Raw genomic sequence first — 14932 nt, 5'->3', positions numbered from 1 at the left:
TGTTTGACATATGGTAAAGGTGACAGAAAATGACATGAAAAAAAAATCCATTGACTTTTGATGTGCTCTCATCTATTTGCCTCCTTGCAACAGTGCCTTTTACTGTACATGTTTTATTGACATGTGTTTGAATTTCCATTAGGTTCATTTCCAATGCCAGAGATGACCCCACGTGTGTATAGCATCGATAATAATACCACTTTGGTTGTTGGTTTTAAAATAAAATGTGAGGTTGCACTTTACAAAAAATGAGTCATCATTGTTCAACATGACATTGTCTTCATGTAAGCCTCAGATGTACAAGGCTGAAATGATAAAACAAAGCATACAGTACCGCAGAATTCGTATACGACTTCTGTGTATTGATAACAAGTGCAGAGTGAAAACTGCACCAAAAATATAAAAATGTTCACCCAGAAATGTACACCAATATTTAACAAATACCAAAGCACCCACTCTAATATATTCTTAATGTAGGGCCAATCAAGTTACTATAAAGTGCAACCTGTTACCACATTAATATACACAGCCGCACACAGTCTTAAAGCCAATAAGAGTGAAATGGCCACTAAAAGAATGAGAACAATTCAAAAAAATATTTTTATTCAACATGAATTGAAACATTTTTTGTTCAAATGATAAATGAACAGACACACATTGATTCCCAGTGTTTTCACAAATGTAAAAATAATTTAACAGTAACACTTTTTTGTCAACATGGGGTGGGTAAGCAAAGCATAACACACAGTAAACCATGCAGATGTTTGATGAATGACAAATGATCAGAGAGTATGTGTAGGGTGGAGTGAATAAATGATTGATGTAAAATCTCATTCTATTCTAAGGGTATATGAAAAAAGGGACCTTTAGAGACTACAGCTAAATCAATAAAAAATTTCATGAAAGTAAAAATGGAAAACTCACTCGCTGCAGGGTCGGTCAAATAGCTGTAGCGCTTACGCAAAGCTAAGGAGGCAAAGGTATGACGTCGTTCTGGCTTTTCAGTCTGAAACAAACAAAAAAGAACAAAAGATGCTTTAACATAAAATATGGTGAAATGTAGCTCTAATCTATCAGATTTAGGTCTAAATAATGATGTTAGGTTTGTAACCTTAGATATTGCATTGAAGGGATGGTGGCCTGTTTTTAGTGCATCAGTACATGCTGTTAGTGCTGCCACAAGGAGGCGCTGCAGATGCACTGAAGGGTCTCCTCTAGAGATTAATGGACCGTTTCTTTACGTCTATTCACTCACTGCATTTCTCAATGTCACTGCAATGAAATCACTACTACAAGCAATATGAGCGTTGTATGCAGTAAGCTTTAAAAATGTAACTTCTACTCAGGTATACTTGCTAATTAAGCTTTTTTTTTTGTTAACATAAGGATGACATCCTCAGATCATCATCAGTTATGGTGACATGGTGCACCTTTTTAGAATTACAATAATAGCAGCAGTTGGATCAATTTCAATTTTGGCACAGTGACAAATATTCAGTCCCATCTGCAGGAATTACAGTATGTTCATATTGGACAATTCTGGATTTTTTGCCCTTTCTGTAACAAGGCGAAGGTAATGATGTAGATTGTAGGTTGACATGATGAATGTACAGTAGCTCTACTGAGTCTCTCTAATACCAGTAGTTTGTGTGCTTTGTGTTTGCCCCTTCCAGATGATCATTTTGATTTTTTTTTTAAAACTCTGACTGACTACAGTCTTTTGGAAACCTTAACCATGCCATTTTCCTAACTGTAGTTACATTGTGTGGTTATGGTTGGAATAGTTTTTGTGTTGGCACCGAACATTAAAAAGTCTGCCATTGAACAAAATCTGGATTTAATAATCTGGCTGCAGGATTGTCCAATGTCAACATTCGGTCTGGTGAGTGAATTCATTTACGTAGCAAGAATGTAACACACATAATCACTACTACTTTTAATGTAAATGGTCAAACATTAAAAAACAGCCTTATCTCCCTTTGGGAAAACTCTTGTAAATGTGTTGGCATGCAGCTCAGAGTGTTAGTATTCTCTGTAACACACAAGCCAAGGACATGGGTGAAGAAAGGAAACCCCAGGAACAACGACTAAGTGGACAAATGATAAGCGTTAGGGTTTCATCTGTAGCTTACAAGAGATACCATAGTCCTGTATGAAACGCTCAAGTTAATAGAAAGGATGGAGCTATGGTGAATTCCTGTTGAATATGTATGTGAAGGAAGATAGAGATGAAAAACAAGCCGAGGTGTGGCACAGTAATTGGCTCCACTGGACTTGGGATGAAGACAACAATAAATAAATCCTTGCTGATTAAAACAATTGCCATTTCCACTCATGCACCACATGGGGTCACTTCAGCAATGACGTAGCTGTCTAAAAAAAAACGTGCAGTCAGAAGCATCTTTCACTCGCAGGTGCTGTACGGAGACAAAATATTTGCAACGCGCATATTTACGCCAGCGTCTGCAGTAAAGCCAACAGAAAAGGACAACAAAGAAGAAGCAGTTCCATGTGATGATGAAGAATCTGTTTACCTCATCATCAGGATCAGACTCCATATCCTGTGGTATTCCAAGATGCATTGCAGGAGAGGAGAGAGATGACACAATGGAGAGCAGGGAAGTTATAGTGAGCGGGGAGGTGGAAATAAAATTCAGGGAATGAAAATGGAGCAGCAAAAACAACAAAAGGCATCAGAAATAATCTATGAGATTAATAAAAAAAAAAAAAAAAGAGCAAAATAACAAGAGCAAAAGCAAAAATAATTACAGTTTCTTGTGATCAATCAACACCACAACAAACAAATGATAAGTGTTTTTTTTTTTTTTTTTTTTTGCATAATTCTTTTGTACCCACGGTGAGCCAGGCAATACAACGAAGCACGATGTGCATGTGTGGCTGTATGTGTACGATGTGGGGTCTTATGACTGGCACAGGCTTTAACACTAATAAAAGACACAAGCAGCAGGCAGTCACTTCTAGACCAAATGAACTCGAGAGTGGCTCCTCTTGATGTCAGGGCAACACTGCTCCCTGTCTCTCTCGATGTAATTTACATGTGGATGACATGACGTGACCTGTAAGGATGGACTGTTGAAACATGGAGAGCCTACCTTCTTGTGGGTTGGCAGTGTGATATTCAAATTGCATATGGCAGTCTGTGGAAGGCCCTTGGTTTTTGGCTCTCTCAGGAAGGAGAGGCGGCCACATGGCTCCTGGCCCAAGTCTCTGACCTGTAGAAGATAGCCAAAACATCACGAGTTGACAGTACAAACAATTTCAAACGACCCTGCAGAGTAAAGTCTGTTGCCAAAAACCCACTAGTAGTGGAAAAATTTATTTTTTTCTACGTCAACCTATTGCACTTAAAAAGGAAAATGTTTCAGAAAATATAAAGATTTAACAGGTATAATGTGTTTCATCTGTCAGTTGGTATGCACATTAAAAGGATGAGGACAAAAATAACAGGAGAGGAAAAAAAGACACAAAATTAACAACTTGTACTTGTGCTCTGTGGGAAACTTTCACTTGGTTCTACAGTGTGACACTGTGTCATTTCAATTTCACTGGAACAATGCATTAGTCATGGCAAAAATAAAACTGTTATTGTTATAAATGTGAGCTAATTAGGAAAGGATGATCATTTCTGACATAATTTGATAAGCAAGGCACATTTACAAATTAGGTCAGAACATGGACAGTCGATGCTTTTAGAGGAAGAGAGAGAAAGAGAGGGTGATGAGTGGAGAGAAAAATGCTTTACCTTCACATTGAAAGGAAGTCTGTTTTCCTTGAAGGAGTAGAAGTTAAAAACCAACTGCTGGCCACTTTTGGTGAGAGGGGACAAGTTGCCATAGCAGTCCACATGGATGGGCTTGCCTTCGAGAACCTAGAGAAGTTCATGGACCAGAAATGTAGTATGCAAATGAGGGTTGGTGAAACTGATATTGTATTGCATTTCAGTAACATGTAACTCAAGCCGACCTCGATATCCTTGCTCCGGGCCACTTCCTCAAAGTTCTCCTGCTGCTCCAGGGTTTTGTCCACCTTGTCGTCCGTCATGCAGAAGCAGCGCAGCCGAGCCTCGATAGCGTCGTTCATCTTGGCGAACACCACAAACTTGGCCAGGTACGGCACGCAGATCAGCTCCCGGTATAACTGAGACGCTAGACTCACCGTCTCAGGAATCTGGTGACAGTCTGCGAGCCAGAACCTGTGAGAGAAGAGAAGAGGAGAGGAGAGGAGAGGAGAGGAGAGGAGAGGAGAGGAAAAGGAGATGAGTATTTGTTACTCTGCACTGCACAATTATGGCTTTTTTCTATCAAACCTTTCATGGGGCTGCAACACTGCTTTAAGTGCAATAAGCAATAATTTAAATAGTAGATTAAACCAGCTGGGTCGTGTTTCTGAAGGGTGAACTCAGACACATGACAGCTGTGTAATAATTAACAAAGGCTGCTCTGTTAATATCGAGCTGCATACACTGCACATGATCCCAATCTAGTTTAGATGATTCTAGGAGAATCCCAGGCAGAGGTCACATTAGCAGTCTTATAACCAGCCATGCCTCAGCAATATATTGCTGATGTGACATTGTGCCACTCTGGTTAATGTGTATGGAGCAGAGAAAAATGTACGGTTCAATACTAAAGAGAGAATAAAGGAGAAAAACAAATCTACTGTCACATGTTTTAATCAACTCGACAAACTAGTTAAAGTCAGCCAATAACACTTTAGAGTCAGACAAGATGGGGACTTGCTTTCCTTATGTGTGGAGTGAGAGACAGACGAATGGGGATAAAAAATGCTGAAGTCAGGGGAACGAACGGCTGCTCAGAGAGGAAGTCTGAGGATTCAAGGAGCAGATTTTCCCTCGTGATAGATTTCAGGATTCCCTGCCAACTCCCTGCTGCTTTGTGCTTCTGCACCGCACCTGCCGAGATGTCTTCCAGCAGTGATAAGTCGTAGGGGCAGGACTGCAGCTAACTATTTTTTTTTCTTCAGTTGATTAATGTGTCCATTATTTTCTCAATTCATCCCCAGGTCCATAAAAATGACAGAAAATAATTTATGAGATGTAAGACTAATAAAACTCAATTGACTTTATCGATTATGAAAAAAGGTGAAGATGAATTTTCTTTTGATCAACAACCACAGTTCTGATTATTTCTCACTCTTGAAAACTGTTCTTCTGCATAAGCCACAAGTAAAAAATCAGAGAAACAAGACTGAGACTTTGCAGCAATGAGTTAGATAGATCTCTACAGTAACTCATTAATATGTCACTTTATACTTTATGCAAAAAGTCTCTAAGTATTCCAGCTTTGAAAAAATGGCCATAATGTGTTTGTTCCTTAACATACAGTAATCATCCACCTGAATATTATTTAACCGTAACCCTATTTCAATCAATCACTTAATTGTTAAGCCCTTATAAAAATGCCCACAATGACTTTCCAGGGTCAACAGTCTTCGTTAAAAAACATGAAACAACAGAAAAATGTTTATATTCATGAAATATTTTTAATAGTTGAAAAACATTGATGATTAATGGCTGACTGATTGACACTTTCAGCACTACTATACTGTGTCCATTTAGTCACCTATTTTGCTTCAGGATAGACAGTTAGCTAAAAGATTTGTAAATAAAACTTTGCACATTTACATACACTTAGCCTGTTGTCTGTTTCCTATATAGTGTGTTTGTTCAAGGTGTGTATTATGCACATGTGTGTGTCTCACCTGGCCGACACATTTGTGGTGAAGGAGACACAGTCAGTTACAAAGGACAGTGGTGTGGTCCCTGTGATGTCCTCCCACTGGGCAGGGGACGTCCCTCCTGTGTGAGACCAGACAACAGATGAGCTCACTCACTGCCTGTCCAGCCGAGCCAGTGTTTTAGCTTTAGTTTCATAATCCGCATCCTTTTATCTTCTCAGCTCTTCATCTTCCCCCTATCGACCAGTGGCCTTTGACATCAAAGTATGCCTGATGTGCCCACGACTTTTGGGAACATAGTGATTCTGAGTCACTGACTGACTAGACTGTTTCATGTATAATAAATGGATGAACAGCTACATCTGTCACAAATAACATTCATCAGCATCTAAGCACACAGTGACTGTCAAATGAAACCCGAAGCTGGACCTGCAGAGGAAATTTAAATGGTGGCACCCCGACAGTTTTTTCATGCTCCAGTGAACTGCAGGTCGACTTGCCTGTGATGCTGCACAGCAGACGTAGGCAGGGTGCAGAGTCGCCTCTGTGGCCGCTGGGATGACCTTCAGCCGATCTGGGAGGGACAGGGATGGTCATTGTGATCGGCTTGTGGAACTTCCTCCTCCTGGGCTCCACGGTGACGATGGGGCTGAAGGTGGCTCTGTTGCCGAGGACGGCCCTCACCATGTCGTCAGGCACAGGCTGAGCCTAAATGGGACAACAGGGTGACAAAAATGTGTCAGAGAGCAATGGTGCAGAATTAGTGTTTGTTCGTTATACTTTGAGAAGAAGCTCGCTTTAAACAGTTCCTGCAGTTTCTCTTAAAATAATAAGGCCAGGCGTGTCAGGCGGAATCAAATATTCAACCAAAAAAATAGGTCAGGTATTAATAAATAATACGCCTGTGGACAGTATTTGCAACGAAAAAAGAGCAAAGTCATGAAATAGATTCAATTTGAGCTGATCAAAGGAGTCTCTCTGTACCTGCAGGCCAACACGAATCCTCTTGGTGAGAGCGCCCTGTGGGAACGACGCCTGGACCATGGGAACCGTGCTGCTGGACAGCATGCCTCCATCGGGGCCCATGTGGTTCGACTCCTGCTTTATCCGCGACACAACAGCGAAGTACTGCGGAAAATCTCTGGTGACAATGCGGCAAATGCGCTTCTTCTCCAACTCAACAGGGCTGTCCAGCTCTGTGACAGAAAATAGTCCTTTAAGTTTGGCGTTAAATGCATTTAAATTATACCAGTGTCCAATGGCATTATGGTCAGTGAAACTAAACAGGCTATACACCGTGAAATAAAGAGTTCTTTTAAAAACCCTTCTGGCGTGATTATCTAGGTCACCATCTGAGATGGCCTTGGGTTATGTGGTATAGGTTTATCTAAGTGTTTCAGTAATACCATGGACCAACAAACTGTCTAACTCTTACTGACTGAAGCTGGGCTGTGCTGCCTTTACCTTCGTCCATCCCACTGAGCAGGTCAAAGAGGTCTTCTGGTCTGGCGTCAGACTGGTGCTCCTTCCACGTATCGCCGTTGTCACTCCTCAACACGATCAGCTCCCTCTCTTTCCCCCGCATTGAACCAAAATGAGGGATCTCCACGATCACAGGGCTGCAAGAGAAAAGACAGCACAATAAACCAGTCAGAAGAGCTGAGAGTCATGATCCTTTAAGTAGATATTGAATGCACCCTTTGATTTGTAAGCGGCCGTAAAACAGCGATGCATCAACACAGCACACAGAGAGAGACAGAGAGAGAAAAGAGTGGTAGCTAAGCAACCTACCCGAGGAACTGAGCCCCGGCTGGACCGACCTCCACCAGCCGGCTGACCAGCCCCTCTCCCTCCACCATGGGCGGCGGGTAGGCCAGCTTGTGCCTCTTGGCCAGGCGACAGGTGATGCGTGTGGGCGCCGTGCACTTCCTGGGAGGGATGATGATGCGCATGCCGTTGTGGCGGCTGCCTCGCATGGAGCCGCCGCGGGCGTCCACCATGAAGCTGACCAAGAACCTGAGTGATGAAAACGAACGACGTTAGAGAGGGGGGAAGGAAAACCCCTGACAGAGAGAGAAAGATAGACAGAAGCCATACCACGGACACAAGTGAGGAGGACGATTCCCATGCTGTGATCACCGTACACCCAAACCAAGTAAGGAAAGGAGAAAAAATAAAATAAAACCAGAGAGAGAGAGAAGAAAACGCAGAATGATAGAAAGAAGAAAAAAAAGGTGCTTTGAGGTCTGAAAATTGGACGTTCTCACCTTCATCTGCCTCGGTTCAGAACATTAAAGACAGTCAGAAACTAAACAGGGTGCTACTGCTAATGAAGAAAGCTGCAGAAAGTTTAGTTTCTAGTTCTGAGGCCAAAAGGTGAGACGACTGTCAAAGTTCCAGTTCCTCTAAAGCAGCACTCAGTGATCAAATATTTAACACCTGCACAGATGCTTCACCAAGATAGGGTTAATGTGATTAATATGTAATGTGTCCTATTCTTCAAATAAAGGGCATGTTTTTGGCATCCCATTAGTATAACCACTGACACATTAAAGGGTGAGGATGAAGTGGGGGGGGGTGCTCTTCTTTCCACTACACCTGTTGTTTGTGTGTTATGTACCGTTCAGTTGGTTTTCTCTATACTGTAAATAAACAGCAGTGTCCCTGCAAGGTTTAATTCTTAATGTGCACTGTGAGAAAGAAACTGTGTGTGAGAGAGAGAGGGAGAGAGGGAGGGAGATGGCACGTCAAAACTCCAAAACACGTCGACTAATACACTTCTAACGTCTAGGCAGTGCAAATGAAACACCAGACCACACGGATGAGACGAGCAGAGACTGGAGGAGGCTAAGAGGAGGAGGAGAGACAGTGGCGAGGGGTGAGACAGGGAGACAGAGGTGGAGGAAGGGAGTGACATCACTGCGGCATCATGGGGGTGAAAGCAGCGAACTCAGTCATCACCTGGAGTCATACTGAGGGAGCGGGGAGGAGAAGCTGCAAAATAAACACAATGGAGACAATGCAGGAGGCAAACCCCCAGAACCTAGATTTAGTATCAGTTTCACAACCACTGTTTGGATCTGTAAAAAAAATGACTGAAGATGAAAGGAGGGTTAAAAATAAAGGGAAACAGAAAGAAACCATAAAAGACACTGAGGACAAAATGACAATGAACAAAATAATATATAAATAGACGAGACAAACACACAAAGCGTAAGAATGAGTCAAAAATAGAAAAAGGACACGACAGATCCCCGTACTTCGTCTCCGAGTATGACAGCAAAGTTAAGTTTCGTGCGAAAGATGGCCCCATTTATTCAGATCAGGCTTAATATTTTATAACGTCATATATTCAAAGTGTGTGAATGACATAAGAGCAAAATCTTATCAGCTTTTCCAAATGACACACACATGAGCCACTGTGTCGTGAGCTCGCACACAGCCTGTGCTTTGTTTCTGGACCATGTCACTTAACTCTCTAGACTCATGGTATGACACGAGCACTTTAGAGGATGAACTGTGTTATTTTGTTGCTGTAATGTAATGTGTACAGTGTCAGCACTGCGGCGATCCCACAGCCCTGCACCATGTCTGCATTGCTTTTGCAGGGTTCGTTGAATATTGACTCTTAGGGAGAACAAAAGACAGTACAACAAGATTTGTGCAGTAAGCATATAAAATGTGCGACTTCTGCAGTAGTATATAGAAGTGTATGTGTGTAAATGCTGGTAAACATATCTCAACGGACCAGGTGGGACATTACGGTTGTTCTTACCCAGAGTGGATGGGGCTGGACACGGTGTTGTGGCTGTGTTCCATGGTGTCCGGAGTCCAGCTGTAGCGTCGCATACACTCCGAGCTGTAGTCTCTTGTCACAGCCAGATGCTGGAAGAAGACAGCGGCGAGAAGAGGCACACGAAGAGGAGATAAGACAGAGGAAGAGGAGATTCAATATCGAAGGAGAGGCAGATAAGAGTCCGAGGTGGAAGGTGAAGGAGGCGGGAGAAGGACAAGGAGAATAGAAAGGAAAAAGGTTGAATGGAGGAGATAATCGAGTGAACACACGGGTGAGTATAGAAATAGAGGATGAAAGGAATGAGGTGCACAAAGAAGACAAGAGCTAATTATTAATCATGGACATAACACGTAACTTTGACCTTATTTTCTATTTTTTTCATAGCCTTCAACACATGCATGGTTTATAACTGCCTGGTAATATTTACAGCTTCCTGACTGACTCATCTTCAAACAGCATTTATCACTGTTACCTACAATCTCAACAAAATGAGGACAAAAAGGCATGAAAAAATAACACAGTAAATGTGCTACTCTAACTTTGAAATGTGTAAATATACATTGTGCAACAATCACAATGCTTACGAAAACTAGAAACTGGAAATCTGACTTATTAAATGATACAAGTGAACACTGAGTCATGGGAACTTATGTTCACTAAATTTAGCATGGGAACGACCATTCACTGCTAGACACAGACCACCAGCAATGAATGAGATGAGAATGGCACAGACCCAAAACAAACACAATATGTACAAAGTGACCCAAACTGAAGAGAAATGGGAGCTGAACCACTGTGATGGGAAAAAACAAATCAAAACTGACGAATGAGTCAGACGTTCATGAAGACTTTATACCTTATTCAGTGGATCAACCAAGTAGGAAATGTCTTTACAGACACTCTGAAGCTTAGGGGAGAAAAGAGACGGTTCGAAAGTCACATTTTGATTCACTAAAGGTTCAATTTCAGTCAAAAAAAAGAAGAAGCAGAGTCTAATCTGTGTGAAGATGAGCTGGTACTACGAATTCAGTCATCTAAATCCAGGCAATCCCCCATAGTACGCCAGCACTGAAAAGTATCACCTTGGATATAGTTTCAGGTAGATACAATATGATATCAATTTAATGGAACTCTGCAGGATCAGACAAAGGAGAAGTAGTCGAATACAGCGCATATTTTGACCAAGTATAGTTTGAGATCTTGGGTGATGTCGTCTTTGGAGTTGTAGCTTATATCATATTAATTTAATATTGTTTACAGAGTAAGAGGTTACAGTTTCTGCTTTTGCTCCTGACCATCAAAACACGGCGCCCTGGACAGGCAGGACGGTGAACTGTGCAGAGTACTGCAGTTTTCCACCAGAAAGCAAAGGGGGCCTCCCAAAGCCCTTAGGTTTGAATAAACTCTTGGTGGAGATGCTGTACAGTTACACTCACCCTCAGCAGTTTAGCAAAAGCAAGAAAGGCATCAACGCTGCTTCTGCTATGACCTTTGTGCTAGACAAGTAAAGCTTTCCTGCACTTTGCTTTAAATCCACTCAGCCTGTGTTTCTTACCAGGCGACTGACAGAGAGGAGGACAAAAGCGTAAAAGAAAATAGGATCCAGGAACGAGGAGGAAAGGTTAACGCTCGAAAAAACAGACGGATAAAGATTCCAAGGAAAGAAAAGGTGAACATACGCCGAGATTAAGAGAGAAAAGTTGGGTATAGAGGGTAAAAATAGTAAAGAAAAGACAGGAAATATGATGAGGATAACAAGAAATTGATCTTACTGTGTCCTTCGTTGGCGCCAGAATCTCCTCAATCATCATGCTGTCTCGTGCGAACGAGCTCCGGTTGAGAGTGTTCGACCTATCCGAACTGAAGGAGCGGAGGCTACATGTTACCACGCAACCCAGCGCGGGCAACAACAAATGACGGGCAGGGGGGGACCACAACATAAAACAAAAAGCAAGGAATCCATTATTACATGCAACCTCCAGGGAATCAGGTTTTCTTTTGTGACTTATTGGACAGAGAGAGTCCAGAAGAACTACATATGGAAAATAGAGAGGAATGGTGGAGACTGCAGTCCAACAGGGATAAGATACTGCAGCAGCAGGTTATTCAGAGATGGAAATGAGTGAGGTCAGTTTGTTTGCATTAAGAGATAGTCGGAAAGAGGAAGAGGAGAGGCGGGCAGACTGCGAGGAAACACAGACAGCTGCTGTGTTCACTTCTATATAAAAGGTGTGGTTGGTGGAACATAGATACTAAGTTAACTAAGTGTATCTAAATGATGAGGCATGGCAGATTAGTGTGGACTGTACAGACGGTTTGTAGTACACCTGACTGACAGGTGAGACAAGTCTCGTATACATGACAGTGAGAGAATTAAGACGGTTAGATCCGACTCTGGCTCAAAGAGTAACAAACGCTCTGTTCTAAGATTAGCAGGTGACCCAGACCTGTTTCACAGCAGCCAAATACAAAAAGGGAAGCTGCTCTTTTCTATCAGTCCTGCTGCAGTCTTTTTTATGGCTGTGTGTGTATGTGTGTGTGTGTGTGTGTGTGTGTGTGTGTGTGGAGACGTGTGTCTATTTTTGCAGCCTCTCAGACTCGATGCGATGCTGTAGATTCCTTTTCTTTTTTTTGGTCCTGTTTGGCACAGAGGGGCTGAAATGTCTGTGTGACGGCACAGTCACTGTCCAGTCTGTGCGTTTGTGTGTCTGTGTATGTGTGTGTGTGTGTGTGTGTATAGGCGGGTAAATAACATATATGATGAGTGTGCATATGTGTGTGTGTTTGTGCACTGTACCGAGGCTGGCGAAATAACACAATCCCAGCGACAAAATAAACAACTCTGCGCTTTATTTTGTCAGAATGTGTGTACTGTACGTGTGTATTGATGTGTCGTGTGTGTGTGTGTGTGTGAGTGTGTGTGTGAGACAGAGAGAGAGTGCAGAGGGGTGGGGTGGTGGAAGGGAGCGGGCGAGAGAGAGAAGGGGGAGAAAATGCAGAGCTCAGCGTGTTTGAGTGGGCACACTATTCAGCACAGAGAGAAGCCCTTTATTCAGCACCGCCTGCCTATCCCACCATCGAAGTTACTAAGCAACTCTGTACGGCCTGAATGGACTCGCTGGCATGCCCCCCCCCCCCCCCCCCCCCCTCACCCTACCCTTCGCACCCTCACCCCCTCACCCGCTCCCCTCTGCTCTCACCAGGATACTGTTTGTTCTTCACAGACTCTTCTCTCTTTCTCATTCTGTCCATCCCCCTCTCCTCCATAAACATCCGTGCTTTTCCATCTCCTTCTTCCTTCCTGTTCTCTTTACTGTCCGTCATTTTTTAATTAATTTTTTGTCATGGCACCGAGCACATCTCTACTTCTTCTTCATGATGCTATCCCATCATCTCTACCCAAATTAACTCTCATCCTATAACCCACTCAACTGAACACTTTCTTTCACTTTCTCTCTACCTTGCTGCTTTCCTTTCGTCACCCTCCTCCCTCTATCCACGCCAACTCATTCACCTTTCCACTGATCAATCACTCTGCCTCGCTACACTTCCATTTCTCCAAAATAACTTGTTTTTGTGCTTTTATATGCCTCATCTCCATGTAAAGCCCCATGTTTCTTTCTTTTTTTTTTTCAAGAAGACACCTGTGTTGCCTCAAAGAGACAACTGTTTGAGTCATTGTGTGTCCATGTGAGTGTGCGACGTGCATGAAATGTGTCTGTATATGTGGCCAAGTGTCTGTCTTTGATGTATGTGGAGGATTTCTAGACGCTGGACGCAAAAAAATTCCCAAGCAGTCTCAGGCCATGAAGTTTCCATCTCTGCAAACCATGATTTAAAATCCAGAATCATCCAGGATAAAACTGGGACATCTCCAATTACTGACATGTAAATAGGATGAATAAAAAGATGGATTGTGATATTATTTTTTTAAATCCCTGGAAGTTACACTTGACGGCACGACAAAAAAAATAAATACATAAAATAAAGTTCCATTAAGGAACAAGCCACATCAAAAATTTAGGGAATTATTTTCTCATTCTCAGCAACACTGTCTCTTTTCCACACCTGCAGTAAGAAATAAATACATTTTCTTTCACTTCGCAGTTATGATGACTTTTGTTAGATGGGTGGGAAACTAAGGCGAATGGTGGAAAACAGCTAAAAATGGATCTTAACACAACATCACGTTACAGCACCAGAGTGACAAATCCGCTACCACAGACAGAGACACAGCAACAGTGGGTGACTGTGGATGTACGATGGATGACTTGTGGTTTGGGTTAGAGGTTTTATGGATGTAGAGTTAGAGTTTAACAGTAGTTCAGGGTCACGAGGGAGAGACACCAATCACGGCTAACGTCGCCTACTTTACTACAACTACTGCTCTTTTCTTACCTGATTCTAGGGCTAGAATGAGGGACAGGGTGCAGGGAAAACAAGGAAAAGAACAAAATAGTAGTAGTGAAAAGCAAAGCATTTGGAAGACATAGAAGCATGATGTGGCTTTCTTTTTTTTCCCGCATATATGACATTGATGCTGTGCTTTTGCATGGTTGCAAACAACTTGGCTCGAATGTTTCCAGGTTTTACATGAGTGTGGCTAGTGTGTGTTTCGTGTGTGTGTATGTATGCAGCCCAGTATAAAAGCAGACCATGCAATGTCGATGTCATAAACAGAAAGGCAAGGAAAACAAAAGAACTTGCTCAGCATCATGCATTCACTGATCAATAAAATAGTTGAGATTTTTCACAGCATTACATTCACACTCCTGCAAAGAGACATGTCAACAATTTTCAAATATATATTTCAACTTATAAACAGCTCTGTTTACTGTATATGCATTCACAGTAAAAGCAGCGGTAAAACCGTTTTAGTTTCTGTAAATGTTATTTATAGTAGATTACTAATGAATTTAACTGTGACACAAGCAATAATGAAACATACTTTATCTAAAGCATTATCTACTTGATTGTAACCATAGCAGTAAAACATTAACAGTTACACTGTGGTTATAATGGAAATAAGTCCAACAACCTCTACAGTAGTATATTTCTTTCCATGTTAATTCACATAATTACATTTCTGAGCTGTCTCACAACTTTTTTTTTTCCAATATCAGCCCAGAAGCCTCATCAAATGACTTGTTTACATGGAATCTCTCCATCTAATTCAGTGTTTCCCTTGTTTGCGGTGGCCCGCTGATGTTAGCAGCTTCCTGTCACCGTTAGTGTGATTGTTTTTATCAATCCAGGCGTCACAGTGCATCTGCCATCTGTCAGTGTGGGCTACAGAACAGTCTGGGGCTGCACAGCACTTGTCCCCGTGTGCTGCTGATGTGTTTTCAGCGGAGCCTGCCAGTTTTCCACTACATACTTTGTTCAGCATTACAGGCTGTGGCTCAGGGCCTGGGCTGA

General features: G+C 42.3%; 1 protein-coding gene across 1 annotated transcript in view; it reads right to left on the bottom strand.

The window, feature by feature from the left end:
* The window catches only part of LOC310998495 (ankyrin-3-like), a gene marked incomplete at its 5' end in the record, with an annotated part of 94715 nt that overhangs the window by 19020 nt on the left and 60763 nt on the right, over positions 1-14932 (bottom strand). Inside the window, 15 exons of the mRNA XM_083988585.1 lie at positions 925-1006; positions 2535-2561; positions 3114-3233; positions 3764-3889; positions 3985-4213; positions 5743-5839; positions 6219-6426; positions 6703-6914; positions 7183-7337; positions 7510-7734; positions 8680-8712; positions 9494-9603; positions 10371-10421; positions 11287-11389; positions 13913-13924. Coding sequence (XP_083844711.1) covers positions 925-1006; positions 2535-2561; positions 3114-3233; positions 3764-3889; positions 3985-4213; positions 5743-5839; positions 6219-6426; positions 6703-6914; positions 7183-7337; positions 7510-7734; positions 8680-8712; positions 9494-9603; positions 10371-10421; positions 11287-11389; positions 13913-13924 — 1790 coding nt within the window. The remainder of the gene's footprint in view (positions 1-924; positions 1007-2534; positions 2562-3113; positions 3234-3763; positions 3890-3984; positions 4214-5742; positions 5840-6218; positions 6427-6702; positions 6915-7182; positions 7338-7509; positions 7735-8679; positions 8713-9493; positions 9604-10370; positions 10422-11286; positions 11390-13912; positions 13925-14932) is intronic.

The sequence above is a fragment of the Trachurus trachurus genome, assembly GCF_905171665.1.
Source record: "Trachurus trachurus genome assembly, chromosome: 15".
NCBI lineage: Eukaryota > Metazoa > Chordata > Actinopteri > Carangiformes > Carangidae > Trachurus > Trachurus trachurus.
The sequence above is the reverse complement of the archived record's forward strand: the minus strand, read 5'-3'. Positions and strand labels throughout refer to the sequence as shown.